The sequence below is a fragment of the Strix aluco genome, chromosome 12, assembly GCF_031877795.1.
Source record: "Strix aluco isolate bStrAlu1 chromosome 12, bStrAlu1.hap1, whole genome shotgun sequence".
NCBI lineage: Eukaryota > Metazoa > Chordata > Aves > Strigiformes > Strigidae > Strix > Strix aluco.
In genome coordinates this window covers 26,470,517-26,487,975 of record NC_133942.1, presented here as the reverse complement: position 1 = coordinate 26,487,975, position 17,459 = coordinate 26,470,517, and the positions used below count along the sequence as shown (strand labels likewise).

At 39.7% G+C, this 17,459-nt stretch overlaps 1 protein-coding gene across 11 annotated transcripts in view; it reads right to left on the bottom strand.

The window, feature by feature from the left end:
* The window catches only part of TCF12 (transcription factor 12), a 174,093-nt gene that overhangs the window by 25,754 nt on the left and 130,880 nt on the right, over positions 1–17,459 (bottom strand). For 8 of the 11 annotated variants that reach the window (XM_074837132.1, XM_074837135.1, XM_074837134.1 and 5 more), the window contains 4 exons: positions 5,460–5,565; positions 4,185–4,324; positions 3,730–3,874; positions 2,121–2,185 (listed from right to left, as the gene is read on the bottom strand). In XM_074837132.1, coding sequence (XP_074693233.1) covers positions 2,121–2,185; positions 3,730–3,874; positions 4,185–4,324; positions 5,460–5,565 — 456 coding nt within the window. Of the gene's footprint in view, positions 1–2,120; positions 2,186–3,729; positions 3,875–4,184; positions 4,325–5,459; positions 5,566–15,199; positions 15,424–17,459 lie in introns of those variants that run through there. The other 3 variants (XM_074837143.1, XM_074837141.1, XM_074837142.1) reach the window with 3 other exon arrangements.

Genomic DNA, 17,459 nt, shown 5'->3' with positions numbered 1-17,459 from the left:
TTTCTTTTCTTTCTATCTATACTAGTTCATTATCCAAACTAATGCATAATCCACAGGGCTTTGGGAACTTTGTGTAAATACTTTCATGTACAATTCTCTTTCTTGCCTACCCTAAGATTAAGACCACAATTATCCAGGCTTAAACCTAAAATAAAAGAACCTTTGCAAATGTATTATCTGGCCTTACATGTTTAATCACATACTATTCTGTATGGTCTTTAATACCTAAACTGAAGAACAAATGTCGTATCCTCTGATGTTTCGCACATGAAAGGCCTATTGTGAGATGTACATCAACAGAATTTTACAACTAGAAATTCCTCTCAACAGTTGCAGCGGTAGCATTTAAAATCCTAACAGAAAGGCATACAACATCATCTTAGGAAAAAAGAAGTCAAGACAACCGCAGTATCTAAATAAAACTTTGTTCAAACAGAAAAATATTCTTGGTTTACTAGCCATCAAAAATTCCTGTGCGCTAGCTTCACCTGCAGGAGAGACCAGCGCCCTCCTCTCCACCAGCACGAGCGGTGCTCCCTGCCGAACAAGCGCAAGAAGTGTGCTGGGTGCGCGCGTGTTGCGGGGGAAGCAGATGGATGAGGCGAGGGATTTGAAGTGTGCAGACTATGGCATGCGCTGATAGAGCAGATGGAATGCATCACCATCAGCTATGACAGAAATGATTTATGGAATGACCTGGCTGCTCCTGCCAAGCAACAACACGGGATGACAGAAACAAGTTTCTATGACAACCAGAGCCCACCCACCAGTTAGATTAAACATTTCTGCCCTGACTTGCAATATATTTAGAGTTTTTCCTCAAAACATCAGCCTGGTTTTCTCAGCTAGTGACTTGGGCAAAAATACCTGAAAGGACAAGAAAATAAATCTAAAAAAGGAGAGCAGTGGAGAACATCATATGAAGTCCTGCAGGTCTAACTGGCCAGCATGTCAAGACTTACAGCAGAAATTCTGGTCAGACTGCAGAACAGCAGACATCCTAATACATCTGCAAAGTAATAAGCAGCCTGAAGTATGTAAGCATTGCTATTTCTAGCAGTCAAAATGATCCCAGTTCTTTTCTGACAGGTCTCAAACAGAAAAAAACAGTGTTAACTGCCCTCTGGACTCGTGAATTGTTATCTACTTCCTGAATCCCCAAAAGCAACGGGGACAACATTTTTCTCCTCAAAGCCAGTAGGTCAGAGTTCTCCTACCCAATATGGACATTACAGACATTATCAGATCTGGTAATCTTTTAACATATGACCCTCTGAGGGATGCAAGGGTAACAGGATCTGCACGAATATGCACATTTGCATTCGCTGGTATGAGGTGAGGGATGCAGAATCCAACCTAGGAACGAATGCTCTTTTGGAGCTGCAAAGTAGTCATTTCTAGCTTTTAAATCAGACTTAGTCTCCCTATTTGCTATGTGCAAGAAATACAAAGTGCTCCCCCAGCCACCACTCCTAATGGTGAAATTCTGCTATACTGTATCAATTACTGTTTTATAAAAAGTACATCTGATTGTATTAATGCAAAAATAATTGCTGTATGCATGCATATGCAAACAGCTTACAGTAGATTGAAGGTATGTGCAATGTTTTACATTATCTACATTATTCCAACAAGAGTTAAGAGTTTAAACTTTATGCATATACAGCATTTTAAAGGCTGTTCCATAATTATAGCTATACAACACAGCATTCAAAACGTCTGTTTTATAAGGCCACTGAGGAAACATTTTAAACCTCGAGGCAGGATCTGCTCTAAGAGTAATGTTAGAAATATTTGACTTTTAACTAGAACCTACAGAAAAAAAAAAATCAAACCCTAAACTTATGATTATCTTTTACTTTGTCTTAACAACTTTCTAAACTATATCTGCCCTACATTTTTTGATCACCTGAACAAAGTCAGTCTTCTACAAATAAAAGCATTTCCCACTTGCCTTTTTATAGACGTTTGTCTAGTATATGACATCGTACCACAGTACATTATTTTAACTTCATACATGAAAACTCCTATTTGCTATTATAAAATGAATGAACACATAAATAATGGATGCAATGATCAAAATACGTCTTTCAGATCTGAATATTCTAACTGCTACTTACAGATGCCAATGCCTTTCCAAGTGCATCACCTGTCTGTGAGCTTCCAGCACCATTTCCTCTGTTTCCTGTAATGTGGAAAGCAAACCCAACACTTATTTTTAAAGCTGAAATTTTATTTACTTTTATTATTTTATTCATCACATACAGTTGAGCAACCACTTTTTAAATGGATATTCCAAGGAAGTCAGTGTCAACAGAATCAGTTCTCATTATACTTAAAAATTTAATTAAAACAATTAGATTTAAGTTTAGATGCTCTCCTCTTTAAAGTCAAACACAGTATCACTGTGATACTTAAGGACCAACACGTGAAAGCAGTTAGAAAAAAGACGGTAATTATTTTCTAGGATCACAGGCTAATTTTAATGAAAAGTGAAAAGAAAATCAAAATCAGAAAATTGTATTATTGCAGCTTATTTCTAAATTGTTATCACTAAAGTGCTGCACATTTCATTAAGAAGTCAAATTTACTTAATAGTTCCTTGTGTGTCTCCTTGCTCCCCCTGCTCTAATTCCCCATGTTGTACTCTCATCTTTATTTTAGAAAATCCCTGAAAAGCTCTTATCCACCAAGCGTTCTGTCACCCCTGCTCTTAGTTGCATGTCAGCAGCTTTGCGTGTCCTTTTGCTCCACACACCACCGAGCCAAGAGGAGGTCTGAAGCCCTGCCAACTGGAAACACAGAAAGGACCTGAATCCTTTGAACTATCTGCTTTACTGTAGAAGATAGACCCTTTAAAAGTGAGACTCCTTTCTCCAGTTATCAACTTCTAATGCCAAAAAAAAAAAATGTAATGTGAATGTAAGCCATTCACAGCAGAAATCCAAATTATGCAATGGTTGCTGTTTCCAGTTTGTGGCAAACTTGGATTTTCCAGCCTGAATTTCCTATGCAGATTGATTAACTGGATTCTGTTTAAAGATCTGAGTGTAAAACACATTCCCAAACCAAAGCCAATAGAGTCACTCTAACTAAATTCCACTCATGTAAAGTTAAGCTAGGTGCAAACCATATCGAACTGACAAGGGGCGTCTACAAGCATTTAATTTCTACAGCTGTATTATTAAGATGTGCAAATATGTGTGAGGAACGGATGAACATCCTGTATTTCATGCTTTCTAGGTAAGCACGAAAGAGACTAAACCAGCCACCATACTGGCTACTCGGTAATCTCTAAATCAGTTAAGAGAGGAATTTATGATGCCGTTTATCAAATTCCCCAAAGAAACAGTCTTCCTGTCTTTCTCTGACACAGTAACTTGGTGATACAGCAGCTCAAAAACGGCAACACCAGAACTACCAATATGAACGTGTACATATACTCAACTATGGAAGGATAATTGCTGTTCAAGTTAGAAGGATGCCATCTCCTGAGCATAGGCTTGGCTGTGAAAGCCAATAAACCAGTAAGTCCTAAGCTGGCTGCGAAACAATTTGCCTCATCTCAGTCACGCCGAGGACAGAACTGTCACGGTGGTGCACTATCCCTGATCTACAAGCATCCCATGAATTAAATCTTACTAATTCTGTGCGTCATGCAAACCCAAATTTCATTTTCTTGTAAAATTTAAAAAAAAAAAAAAAACAAAAACAGGAAGAACATTTTACCCAGAATATTATCTGATCCATTGACAGGTGGAGTGTGTGAGGCAGCTACATAAGGTGAACTGCTGGTACTGCCACGATGGAAGCTAGACATTGGAGGAAGACTGGCATTTATATCTGTAGGTGAGACTGAATGCGGGGGATAGCTCTAGAAAGAAGAGAAACAGACATAAGACATTAAGTAGTCTTTACATAAATGTTGATATTTTAAGATACCAAATATACAACACCCAGCTCTTTAATAAAGAAAGGGACTCATTCATCCTCTGAACAGACCACTATACAGCCAAAGATTTTTATTTATACAACAGACATAAATAAAAGGACATAAATCTATTACAGAAAGTTTGTGATTTCTGACAACTGGGTTTTTAACTGACATACCTGAGCAGCAAACAAGAAATGAGTCAGATCTCCATATACAAGTACAAACATATTAATCTGTGCTTGTATCTTACCAAACGGTCATGTGTGTGCAGGCCGCCGTAACTGCTGGACTGGGACATGTGGGAAGAGGAACCTCCCAGCATCCCACCATAACCAGGCTGGCTCATGCCATTGGATGAACTCCAGAGGTCAGAAGAATTGTGGGTCCCATCTTTTTTAAGAATTTTTTTAGTAAAAAAGAAAACAAGAAAAACACATTTAATGAAGAAGAGTACAGAGTTCTGCTTTCCTTTACAGAATTATTTTTAAAGAATACCGAATTCAGCTACTCAGACTAACATCAGCATGGAAAAGGTGACCAATTTATACTGCGTCTTCTATTTTCATGCCACCATACTGTTGCTATATTTATAAAAAAACCCCAAAAAACAACAGAGGCTTTATAGCTGAAATATAATCCAACCACAGCTGAGAAAATACTAAGTACTTCTGCTAATTACACAGACCTTCAGTAAGGCCAGATTTATATCAAGAGGGCTGATAAAAGTTCCAGACTGAAAGAAATAATAAAAATGGGGGTGGAGGGGAGAGAAGTTTGGCTAAACAGAGCTCATCATAAACATACAGTGCAAAACACCTATTAACCTAAAATAAGCAGTTTATAGTCTAAAATACCTCAGTACCATAAAAATATAAAAACATGTCACGATAGCAGATTTAAGTAGCTGAAATGACTACATTACATAAGCCTTAAACCCGTGTGTCAATGCAGTTTTCCTTCTGTAGCACCAACGGAAGTGCTCTGTAAATTCCCGTACTGAGGGACTATGCTTTCAATATGCTCCAAAACCTCATCAGACTACAGTACGAGCTAATTGTATGACGTGAGGCCGAGGAAATGAATTCTGCTCTCGTTTTGTTCCATTATAAACCCTTTTCTTTGGCATGCTGGATACTCAAGCAGTTGAGAACTTAAGACTGTTAGCTGATATTGTACAGTCAAATTCCAGAACAGTCAAGAAGCCCTCACCTCATTTTTCTCTATCACTCCAGTGTGCTGCTCTGAAGCCCCTACAAATCAAAGGATGGGGGATTCCGTCCATCTGGCCTGGTGTATAATCCCCTTAAATTTCAGTCAGCAATTAATGTCATGAGAAAAACTTTAAATCAACAGACAGCTCCCTTCATCTAACTGTTTTTAAAGTATATAAAACTTAATCATAGGCTCTAGCACAATGTGTTACCTTCATGCTTCCTCATTCATTCAGTACCACAGTGGCTGACTGCAGATTTCTACCTAAAGGACAAGTGACATCTACCCATATATTTTAAGTCATTTTACCCACCTTGCATAAAGAAAGTGCTAGCAAACATACTGCTTGGTGGCTTAGGAGACGGGTAACTTGGAGATTCTCTGTTGAAATCATCAGAACTTGGAGATGGTGCATACACCTAAATATTGGAGAGCAATAAAAGCAGGTTAGTAATATTTGGGTGCCGTGCATTATTTTAAAACCGCTAACAGCATACAGACACAGACAGAAAGCACAAATAAAAAAAGAACAGTGTAGCAAGCTGCAGCATTTGTTGCCCTTGTTTTATTTGCTTTTTAGCAAGTTGCCACAGTACAGAGGAACTACAGTAGAATGATCCTAACAACACACTTTCTAGTGTGCCAACTCAGCCAGGTGGCCTGATAAAAGCTTGAATGCTGATTTTGCTTTGTAAGTGCATGACTTGCACAGACTTGTTGCTCAAGATAAAAAAAGCAAGATAAAACAACTGGGCCCCAAACAAATTTTATTTTAAAACAACTGTATGCCTGTTTGAATATTTAATTAGCTGGCATCCCAACAATCAGAAAGAAAAAGAACATCCAGTGACAAATGGAAAGATTTTAACTCAACCATTGTACCGTCCATTCAGAAACTTGCATGCCTTTGTACAGTCATCAAAAATAGATGTAATGCAAGTCTTGAGGAACAATCTTAAAACTGCAACATGGAGCAAATTATTTTCACACTGGCCTAGCATTAAAGAAAACCAGTATCATTCTTTTTTCAGTATAACACCACATTGGAATGACCATTCTTAACTTGCAAACAACAATTTTTTTTTTAACAAGTTAAAAATTGTAAGATGCCAAATACACATAATGGTTAGAAGTCTTTCATTGCAGTGACTCTAAAAAGGAATATAAAGCATATTCAGGAATAAGTCAAATGAACAAAGCCATTATTCACAGACTCAAGGACTCTGCTCATAATGTTAGTTGTTCTAAGTGATGCTATTTCTTCATACCAGTATTTCAGGCAATACACTGAATATTGCACCATGATTAGTGTATGTTAAAAGAAAAATGTTATTAAAAGAGCAGTAAATTAACAAATATGGCAGCAAAGAATATCAAAATTTAACACTGAAAACAGAGCATCTTTTTGCTACAAAGTAAAAAACGTGGTATTTTTATTTTTTAATTCACCTTACTTGCAAACACATAAGGCTTCATAAACGCCTATATTAAGAATAATTTTAAAACTTTAAGGCCTACATAACGCAACTTACAAAGTGCACTATGCCCTAAAATTCAAAAGTGAGGATTTTTATCCCTTCCCATGCAAATACAGGCACACGCGTGTTTCTATAACATTCACATCTCTCCCTTGTCTTTCTGGGATGTTGTTTACTAAGCACGAGAAGGGCCAGGAAAACCAAGGCGGCCAACAAAAAAGCGTGAGTTCCCTAAAAGAGCGCCATTGTTCTCCCGGAGGGTGACTGTCGGGAGAGGGACGTTTAGAAAGTGAAGTGGGCAAGTCCCGCTCCATTTGCATACCAATACCCCTCCTCCCCATTCCCAAACGCTTTTCTAGCCTGCTGTTGTCAGACCAAATGGCTGGGCATGTGCCTGCAGACAGCACTCTTTTATATCAGAGGGACTGATTTACCACTCTCTTCGCCTCGTTTTACATCAACAGAATTTCAATAAAATCTATCAAACTACAGTATGATGGAATCAGGACAAGAGCGCAAAGACTTAAGCCAGGGCATAGCTGTCGATATCAGTCATGTAACGAAAACGGCAGCAGGTAAAAAGACACCTGGTAAAACGGAGTCAAGTGCAAAACGTAAACTTTTAGTTGCATGCTTGTTTTAACACTATTTTTTTATCAAAATAAATGAAAAATTTTTAGGCAAGAAAGCCTTTCGGGGAGCTTTTGTTCAGTATTTTCTTTGCAGATTTTCAGTTTATGGAATAAATGTAAAATAGAGATGCTTACCAAACCTGAGTGACAGAATGACAATACATTACAAGCAATATTAACAGTACATATGTATTTACTATATATGATGAATGCATGTATATTCCATGCCTCAGACATATTTTAACAGAAATGTCACTCTGTCAAATTGTAAATACTCGCACCCATAAGACTGCAAACATATTAGGCAAAACTGGGCTTAATTTACAAGTTCTCTGTTGTGCAGAATAACACAGCATATGCTATAGCTGATGGATAATCTATCACTGTCACAGGACAGCAGTGGAAACAAAGCTTTATGACATTTAGCACTGCCAGGGAGATGTACTCTGATTAATGCAAAATCACCTACACTGACGAATTAAGCTGCTTTTAAACTGTAATGTTATCAGTGAGATTTGTAAATACAAGCTTCAGACTGAAATTTTAACATTTTACATAATTGAGTGATTTAGAAAAACTGATTAAACACTATCTCAAATGGGAAATTAACCTGAAAAACTCCTACAAACGTATCATTTACAGATACATATGTACAAGACATTAACATAATAAAAATGTTATGAATTGTAGTAACGTAAAAGAGGCCCTTCCAAACAGCTACATGAAAGTCCTAGCACAGACACATAACTTTATATAGTTTCTGCTTGTTTTGGTATCTTAACTATAGCTTGCAAAAACATAGCTGCAATGTTATGAAGCTGCACTTGTGCCAGTCTAGATTTTTCAGATCAAAGGGTTCTTGCGGCAAAACACAACTGATGTGGTCTGAAAGACTTCATTAACTCCAGATGTGGGGAAATAGCCAGCCAATTCCACAAAAGGAGCAAGTCTCTTTTAGTTACAATCAGAACTACCCACAAATTAAAACCAGGCCTCTGATGTCATCTGATCACCTGCAGATGAGCACCAGGTTTTTTTCTGGTTAATGACCTAATCATAATTTTTATGTTGTGTTACTACAAACAAAATTTAAAAGCAAAGGAGAAAATGTACTAAGATCAACCTGAAGTCCGCAAGACGCAAGATTCAAAGATTTTAAACAGAAAAAGTTGGTAACAAAAACATGATGGTTTATTTTTTAAGTTGAGATGCGACGTATCGGGGCAAGGGGTTTGTTCACTCTGAAAGCCCCCCATGCACTAGGACCCCAACCCAGCAAAACGTAGCCTCTGTGGCTGCTGGCCCGCCGGAGGCTTGCATGGCTGCGCAGCAGCTCCCTGCTCCGCATCCTAGGTAAAGGGCTTTCTCTTCTGCAACAGCTGAGTAAGGCAGTTACAAATATGACGTGGCTGCTCAAGACAGCCTCTTTTAGCTCTTAAACTGATAACAGTGACATCCAGGAGGCATCAAACCAGTTTTTCCTGGCTGACATTCTCTCTAAGACAAGGAAGACTGTTAAAAGGTCAGCCTGTCTGCAGTCTCCTTGAGGATGGTTGTCTCCAGCAGGTAGAAGAGGAGCCCATCTTCTAATCCCCTTAAACGCACCGCGCCCAAAGGCATCGGATGTGTCTCCATGCTGACAAGCAAAACACTCTCTGATGATGAATGGGAAATTCCCTTCCGATAAACGCACGCCAAACCCAGGTTTTTTAACATGACTTATCAAGTGGAGGACTCGGCTTTTTTGGAACTGTGCTAGAATATGCATCAATCCTAGCGCCGCAGTACTCCTGAAGGGTAGAGAGCCTCGGCAGAGGGAAGGAGGACAAATGAGTTGCAAAGGACATCAAGTCAGAGACCCATGTCTGTCTCTTCCCCACCCCGAAGTGGTTTATGTTTCTGCAGTGGGAGAGGCAGGATGACAACTAAGATACTTTTTTGAGGGGTAGTGGTGGGAGCAGACTTCAGAACAGAACCGAGAGGACGTTATCTGTACTACATCAGGCTTAAACAAAACAAATGCCTCATCCAGTTTTGAAATCTGCCCTGGTGATTAACATAGGTAATGAAGACTATTATGGAAGTTACAGGGACCTAATGCATCTAAAACATATCAAAGGACTACAGAGGGTGCTTCTGTTTACTAATACAAGTGCCAGTAACATGAACACTAATTTGAGGATCTGGGTTAACCAAATTTTATGCTAAGTAAAACTTCCAAGTTGCAGTCTATAAATGCATTTAATAAATATAACAGAGTCCTCCTGTTGGCATACTTCCTCCCAGGCAATTTTCCCGTAATCTGTTTCAAATTCTTAAATATTTATCAATGTTTAATATTAATGTTAAAAGCAGATTAAAAAATAGCAATGAAGCAACCCAAACCCTACTTCCAATGAGCTCATGCTATCTCAAGACCAAGGCTCCCATCACACATACTGTTTGTGGAATTATGAATTATGTTACTCATTTAAGCCTAGTTATTAACAATTCTTGGAAGTTCAGGAAAATATTTATCAAACTGCTGGAGACAGAGAATTTTCTGAAACCAGTAAAGATGGATAACCTATTCTGTAGCTTGTAAACTCTGCTAAGTAGCCTATCTACATTCCATCAGCATCAGTCATGCACTAAGCAAGTGTGCACTGATGAATGATTTGTACATGTGGCAAAATTTTACAGTGTATTATCTGCAGGTTTTGCAGCAAAAACTAATTCTGCTGAAAGGCAGCTCTGGGAAAAGGAAACTTGTTTTCATATTTATTATATTTCTGACAAAATCATGTACTAAAACTTCAGGAATGTGTAACAGTAACTACAGTTTTCCATGCTCCTCTTTACAGCAAGACAGAAGCTGCCCAAAAAAACCCCAAAACAAAACACCCTAAATTCTTGTTTAGTTGATATTTAAGCAAGATGATAAAATGAAGAGCCCTAGTAAGCAAGATCAGTATACCACATCCTCAGCCATACTTTTTGTTTCCAATACCAGGTAAAGGTTCATACCTCTTCAAAACTCTTCTCACCACTCAGAATGAAAATAAAACACCCCTTTAAGGGAACAGAGCATCAGTCTTGTCTGCAAAGCCAACTATAATTTTTAAGGATTCTATAAAATTCAAACTCTTTGAAATAGCTAAACTAATTTCCCTCTTAAATAAACGTTTACACAGTTTAGGCATGCTATACATGCCTATTTGGGTATTTTTGAAATGCAGAATCCCACTGCAATGATACCTAGCACGAATGCTTCCTAGCTTCTTCCCCAGTAAATGACCATTTTGAAGTCATGCTAAAAAGTGATGGATAAGCTTCCAAAAAATCCCAGATTCAATGTATGGAAATCTTCTGGTCAGTTCTTTTGATTTTATTTGTTAACTTGTAGTGTGAGGCAGAGGGGAGGAAAAAGAAGGTAAAGCAGCAGGAACACCATCAGAAATAAATATATGTATATGGTGCTTGAACATTCTATTTTATTGGCTAAGCAAAATATCTTTCCCACACTAAAGGATGCATGCAACAAAGTCTTCAAAAATTCCTGATTAAATTCAGATTTTAAGGAAACAAAAAAGGGAGAAGTTGGATCTAATCAGTCTGTTTCTTAACCTGTTCCCTGTATTTAAGAAGGCTGTTCTGGCTGTGGTAGGAATCCCCATTACCAATAGCGACCACAGGAAGATGCAGCAGTAGATATATATATATAACACTATCTTTTGCATTTGTTTATCTCTTCTCTGAACTCACTAGTACTCTCCGTTTACGTAGCTCCAACACAGACTATTATATTTCTCCAAACGCACTCCGACATGCACGTGATTACGAAAGCAAAGGCACCGAGCAAACGGGGGTGTGTTACTCTTTGGTGTTCACATTTTGAGAAATATAGATCCGTCCAACACAGCACCTGATCCCATCCCTAGCTGCTTTCATTTGCCCAAGGAAATGGACATAACCTTCACTTTAAAGCATCAATAAAGCTTGTTGCAGACACAACACCCTTCTGGCAGGGGACCACTGCTCAGTAGATTGGCAGTTCAACCCAAAGGAGTGGAGCAGGGAAAACTCTCTTGGGCTGCTGCATTGTAACTCATCATTTTTCAGTGGGATGGGGAGGGGAAAGAGAAGGGCGAGGAACAGAAAAAAAATAATCCAGCTGACCAGTGTTTACTACCTCTCTTTATTCAATGTCCACAGCCATGCACCCCTAGAGATTTTCCAGATGATCTTATATTTGTCCTGACTTACAAATGTTAGCTTTGACCTTGTCTAAGTTGCTGTGGGCAGCATATGGTACAGAACAGCTTTAATTGTACTTTTCTCCCTGTATACTAACTGGCCCAATACTAATAAAAGCAGAATTGAATCCTTCTTCTTAGCACCTGGTTGCTCCAAAATTTACAAACTGAAAACATTTTACATAGTATATTATTTATTACTTAACAGCCACAGAAAGGCATGCTGTCATGTCATCTAAGCATCATGCAATATTATTAACACGTTTCTCTCTGCTACAACTCTGAGAGCCATGGCCGAAAGACTGGCATTTTCTCCACTGAAAAACACCCAAATATACACATATCTACTCACACCTGTGTGGATTTATTCATCTGTACACATATGCCCGTACATATGTATGTATGCACACACAGGGACACATTTATAAATGGCCTTTTACACTCTCAAGATTCTCAAGAAAAAATTCTTGAGCAAATCCCAGTATAAACTAGTTTACAAAAAATCAAATCACAAGCCATTACATATATGCCAAATATATCTATCTGCTGATTTTTTTCTCCCTTTTAAATAGGCATTGCAGAAGTCTACTGTGAAAGATGCAGTAACTGCCCCTTAGAAAAGGGCTCAATAAAATCTCAGCCTATGCTGAGAAAAACAAATATTTATTCAATAATAAAAAATACTCATACATAGACTGGTACATCAAATTAACCCATACAAGGTTCAGAATAGAAAAATAATGTGTAATACAGCCACAAATTTATTCTCATATGAAACAGGAGTCATAGGTGATATAAAATAAAATATAATCAATATTGTTCCTTAAAATGATTTATTCTGGTGATAAATGACACATTATTGCAATCTATATAAAATTAATTCTAGAGTACATTTAGAAAATAACCAATTTATTTCTAAACTTGTAGGTGAACTGAGAGAAGTGGAACTCTCTCAAGTCTATTTTATTCTTTATGCACAAGGAAGATATAAAACTTCTACTACTTAAACATTATTTTGGTGCTATTAGCATTTTATAAAATTTAAATGAAAAAGCCCCAGTGAATGAAGTTTGCTTATTTATTAGTTAAAAAGATAATAAAATCAAAATGTTTAGAAAGTATAATTTAAATTGGTGCTATTATTTCTACCTAAACATTTCTGCAGCTTTTTTTTTTTTTAAATAAGGGTTAGGTGTTTTGATTTTTTGGGGTCTGTAGAATAGCTCTTGAATGAAAGAGGAAAAAAAGGTAAAACTTTAAAGATAGATGCAATTTTTAACTATACTTTTTTTTTCCCCAAAAGTTCTACACTAAAATTTTGTAAGCCTACCATAAACTGAGAACATTTTCTATGTATCAACAGGTCAAAGAAAAAAAAAAAAAGAAAAAAACAGGCTAAATCTTCTAGTTCAGTGCGAATGCTTTATTTTCTTTAAGAAATAGATTTCGATGTTTTTTCTTTTTAATTTGGTGAGGATTCTTGACATACATTTTTTTATAACACCTATTACACATAACCGTAACATTTTACTCCTTAGCAATGGATTTGTATTAGAACACTACTTGTCACTTTCACGTGTCCCTCCTAAAACATTACAGAAATTACAAAAATTGAACCTCTTCTAATAGTAAAAACCCCTGACTTAATTTTTAAACTTTAATTTATGTGCCAGTGTACACATGACCATCTCTTGGGGAGCTCAGATACTTGTTTTTTAGGTTAATATTGAGCTTTCTTCTGGCTTAAAAATTTAAGAAGTTGAAAAAAACCAAAATATTTTTAATAAAAAGTTTAAAATACACATTTTTCTACATGTCATTTCCCACTTGCTTTGTGTGTAAATAAATGAGATTTTATATAAATCAGCAGGTATCAAGGAATGTCAACACCCAAAGTCTAAAACAATAATCTAAATGAAAATTTCAAACTCAAAGAATGAGGTACATAGTATCAACTACTAATTGGTAAAACAATACAAATAAAAGCAATAAGACATCAAAATGAGAGTACGTACTGTTCTCATTATGGAAAGGTTCATACAAGCATTTGGCACACACACCAAGAACGTGTGCTTCAAAAACTGTAACACGAAAACCAACCCCTCCAACTTCACATATCCTCCTTCTGTATATTTAAATAAGTAATTGCGGAATTCCTAGGAGTGAGAATGCTAAAAGCTAGCGAGATGTTTTAAAAAAATAATTAAATAAAACCTTGGGCAACATGATATAGGATCATCATATGATTTGTCATCTATTTACTAACTCTTCAAGCTTATAAAGGTCACCTCTGACCCATAACAGGCACATGCTATCAATTTTCAAGCTATGCTCTCCTACAGTACCAGCACTTCCATCTACTATATGCCTGGAAATACTTAATAAGATCAAAGCCTTTTTTTCCTGCTACAAGAACAAAGAGAAATGTTGTAATAGAGTGATCTGTGCTCTAGAAAGAATAAAATCAAAACTCCATGCAAGTTATATTCCCTTTGCTTCAGGGGTATTGTATAGTTAATTTTACTTGAGTCTTATATATATCTTCACATAAAACTTCAAACAGATTGTTTTAGCCTAGGAGCAGACATAAAAGAAAAATAATTTCATATTTGAAAGACAGCTGGCATTTATACCAAAGGAAATGAAATAGAGACCAAGCAATTTTACTCATTCCCCTAACCCCTCCTCCGATATCTTTTCTGTTATTCAAGAAGCTCATGCACAGCGTCTTTAACGCATATAAAGGTCCATAGTTTAATTATCATTGAACAAAAATCTTGGCCAAAAGTTTACTAATGAAGGCAAAGCTCACATAGGCCCACGAGAGGAGAAACAGCAGTAAAAAAAAAAAAACCAACACCCACCAACAAAAAAACCCCAACAAAACCAACAAAAACAACCCACAGAAAAGATCAATATCAGCACTTCCCTTTTTCCTATTTAATGTTATTTTTATAACAGAAGAAAGCCAAAACCACAAACGACATAGAGTAGAAAAAACAGCGTTAAATTTACCATTGTATGCTCATTTTTACACACAAAAATCAGAACTGTTGTCATATAAAGTCAAATATTTTAAGTATCAACCGTGAAACGAAATATCCCGTTCCATTTCCAGAAAGTTAAAATAGAGAGATTTAATTTTTTTCAGAATCCGCCTTTTTTTGTTGTTTCCCTCCAGCGGCTGCAGCAGTACTTCGATTATTTCGCAATCATACAAGTGCCAGGACCGGCCGGGCACGGCGGCGTTGGTGGCTGGCGAGCGGGCGCCGCGGCACGGCGCGCTGCCGGGGCTGGGGCCCGGGGCTGGGGCTGGGGCCCGGGAGCGCACTCCCGCCGCTCCGCCGCCCTTTGGGAGGGGAGAGGTGAGATCCCGAGCCGGGCCGAGCCAACCCCCTGCGACACGCGGCGGGCGCGCAGGACCCCGGCCCGGGCGGCAGCGCGGAGCGGGCAGGGCGGCAGCGGCGCGGCCGCGGCCCCATCCCGGAGCTGCCCCCGCCGCCCGCCGGGCTCGGTGCTTCCGCACGGAACCGAGGAGAGCTTCGTCCCTCGCCGCACAGCGCAGCCCCAAGCCCCGCTGCAGTTTCCTTCCCGGGCACTCGCCCCCCCCCCCCCCGCCCCGGGACCGGGCTGCCCTCCAGCTGCGCGCCGGTACCGGCCCGGCAGAGCGGTGCTCCGCGGCTCCCGAACAAAGGCGGCCGCCCTTACCGTCTTCCCGTTGTAGTAGTACATGAGGGAGTTGCTGCCCACCCCGGGGACGGGGTAGGCGCAGTACATGGCGAGGCTGGCGGCGGGCCGGGCTGACGCGCACCGCCTCTCCCCCGCATCCACCCGCCGCGCCGCGCCGCCCGCGCACATGGAGCCTCAACGGCGACTTATGCAAAGCAGGACTGAACCATCTCCGGCCGGGCGCGGGGGTAGGGCCGGGCGCGGGGCCCCCCCAGCCCGCCGCGGCCCGCGCCCGGGGCCCTGCCGAGCAGCAAAGGGAGGGAGGGACGGAGGGAGGGGAGGGGGGACACGCGCGGGGCTGCCGGCGCCCGGAGACCGGCGCGCGCAGCGGAGAAAGCGCGAGGTGCGAGGCGCCGGCGAATGGAGACGTCCCGAGCGAGTTCAGCGCCTGCTTTTTGTTTTAATTAAATTAGAGCACTTGTGGCAGTGGAGACGCTGCTTGATGCGGCTCCAGCCACGCGGCCATCTGGCTCTGCCTAAAGTTCTTCCAACTTCGGCAGACGCCTCCCAAAGCCGTGGGGAGCTGCCGGGACAGAGGCCCTGGGGAAGCCAGAGCACCCCGGCAGGCAGGGGCAGGCAGGCAGGGACACGCAGGGACACCGCGGCAGGCAGGGGCAGGCAGGGACAGGCAGGGACACCCCAGCAGGGCCTCCTGGGCCCCAACCTGTCCCTGTGCCCTGCCCAGGCCACAGGCCGCCTTCTGAAGAGGGAAGCCTGTGTAATAGGACCCTAACACTGATAGGACCCTAACACGAAGACAACACCTACACAAGACGCTTGGCTTAAAAAAAAAGCCAAATTAAAACAATAATGTAAATATTTTCTTTTTACGGAATCATGCAAAATCCATCTTTAAGATAAAAAAGTATGATGGTTCTTTGGAAACATAAGCCCAGGCTCATTTATTGTATGTAAATGTATTATGCTGTATAATACATTTTTGTATGGAAAAAGCACTTCCGTGCCCATATAAGAAAGGGAAGAAAAGAAAGAGGGGATCCCCAACAACTTTGGCACATCACAAAAATGTGAATTATACAATACAGCAAACACACTGCAGCTTCCAGCAGAAAAATCCCTTAATATTTGCACATTATCGATGCCTGGTAAGTCTTTTTGCCCTCTTCACTCAACAGTGGCATTAACTAACATCAACTCTTAATGAGGGGTATATTTTTTTTATTTTCTACATATGAATGCAGTTGGTTATTAACTGAGCTCCTGGTAAGTCAGATAAGGATTTCAATCCAGGACCAAAAAAAAGGTTAAAGCAAAACCACATTTCTCCACCTCTGTGTCAACTGCCAATGCTGTGAATTCTCCCTGCCTCCCTCCTGACAAAAGCAGGAAAATACTTCAGGACAAGGAAAAAAATGGGCAAAGTTCAATTCAGCAACTTACAGGGAAAGAAACCAAGTTGCAGTAATTTGGTTCATTCTGCCAAGCAGCACCTTGTGTGTCAGTGAAATCTTCTGAGCTAAAAAGATGCCCAAGGGTGACAAATTGACTACAATAGAACACTATGGTCAGATGAAAATCTTAGTGCGTCTTCTCCGAATAACGTCCATTATCTCAGCACAGAACTACTGTAGTGTCTGTAAATACACAGACTATACACATACTGACAAAAAACATCTTCAAATGCTTTTTCGGAGAACTCTTCCAATCAATTAGGAGACTACTGTGCTTGGAGTATGTTGGCAAATACATCCTGAAGTTAACATGAGCTGAAGAACACTTGCATTTTTACTGCAAGTCAAACTACACATCCAGAACTACTTAACTATGCAGTAAAGCTAATGATATCTGAACTGAACTCCTCTCCAATACAAAAGGCGTAGCAGCAGCTGCAAAAAAGAACATCACTATACTTCAGACTATTAAATTGCCAGGCCCGCAGAGTGACTTGCAGCTTCCTCCTTCCCCTAGGGACCACAAAGGCCCATTTCAGTCCCCAGAGAGTCTGTAAGAAGCTTTGATTTGCAGCTAACAATGCCACTCCTTAAAGCTTCTCACTAATGTTCAAGACTCTACAGATGAGATATGCTAAAAGATCTTCAGATCTTTGCATGTGCTACTTCTCATAGTGTACTGGATTCAAATCAGTAATTCAGACTAATGTATAACTTAGGAAAAAACCTAAACACTGGAAAAGGAGCTTTCAGCTTGCAAGAGTCGAAGAAGTAAGAGAATCCTTTTTTTTTAAATCATTCAAGAACACAAACTTTTAAATCATTTA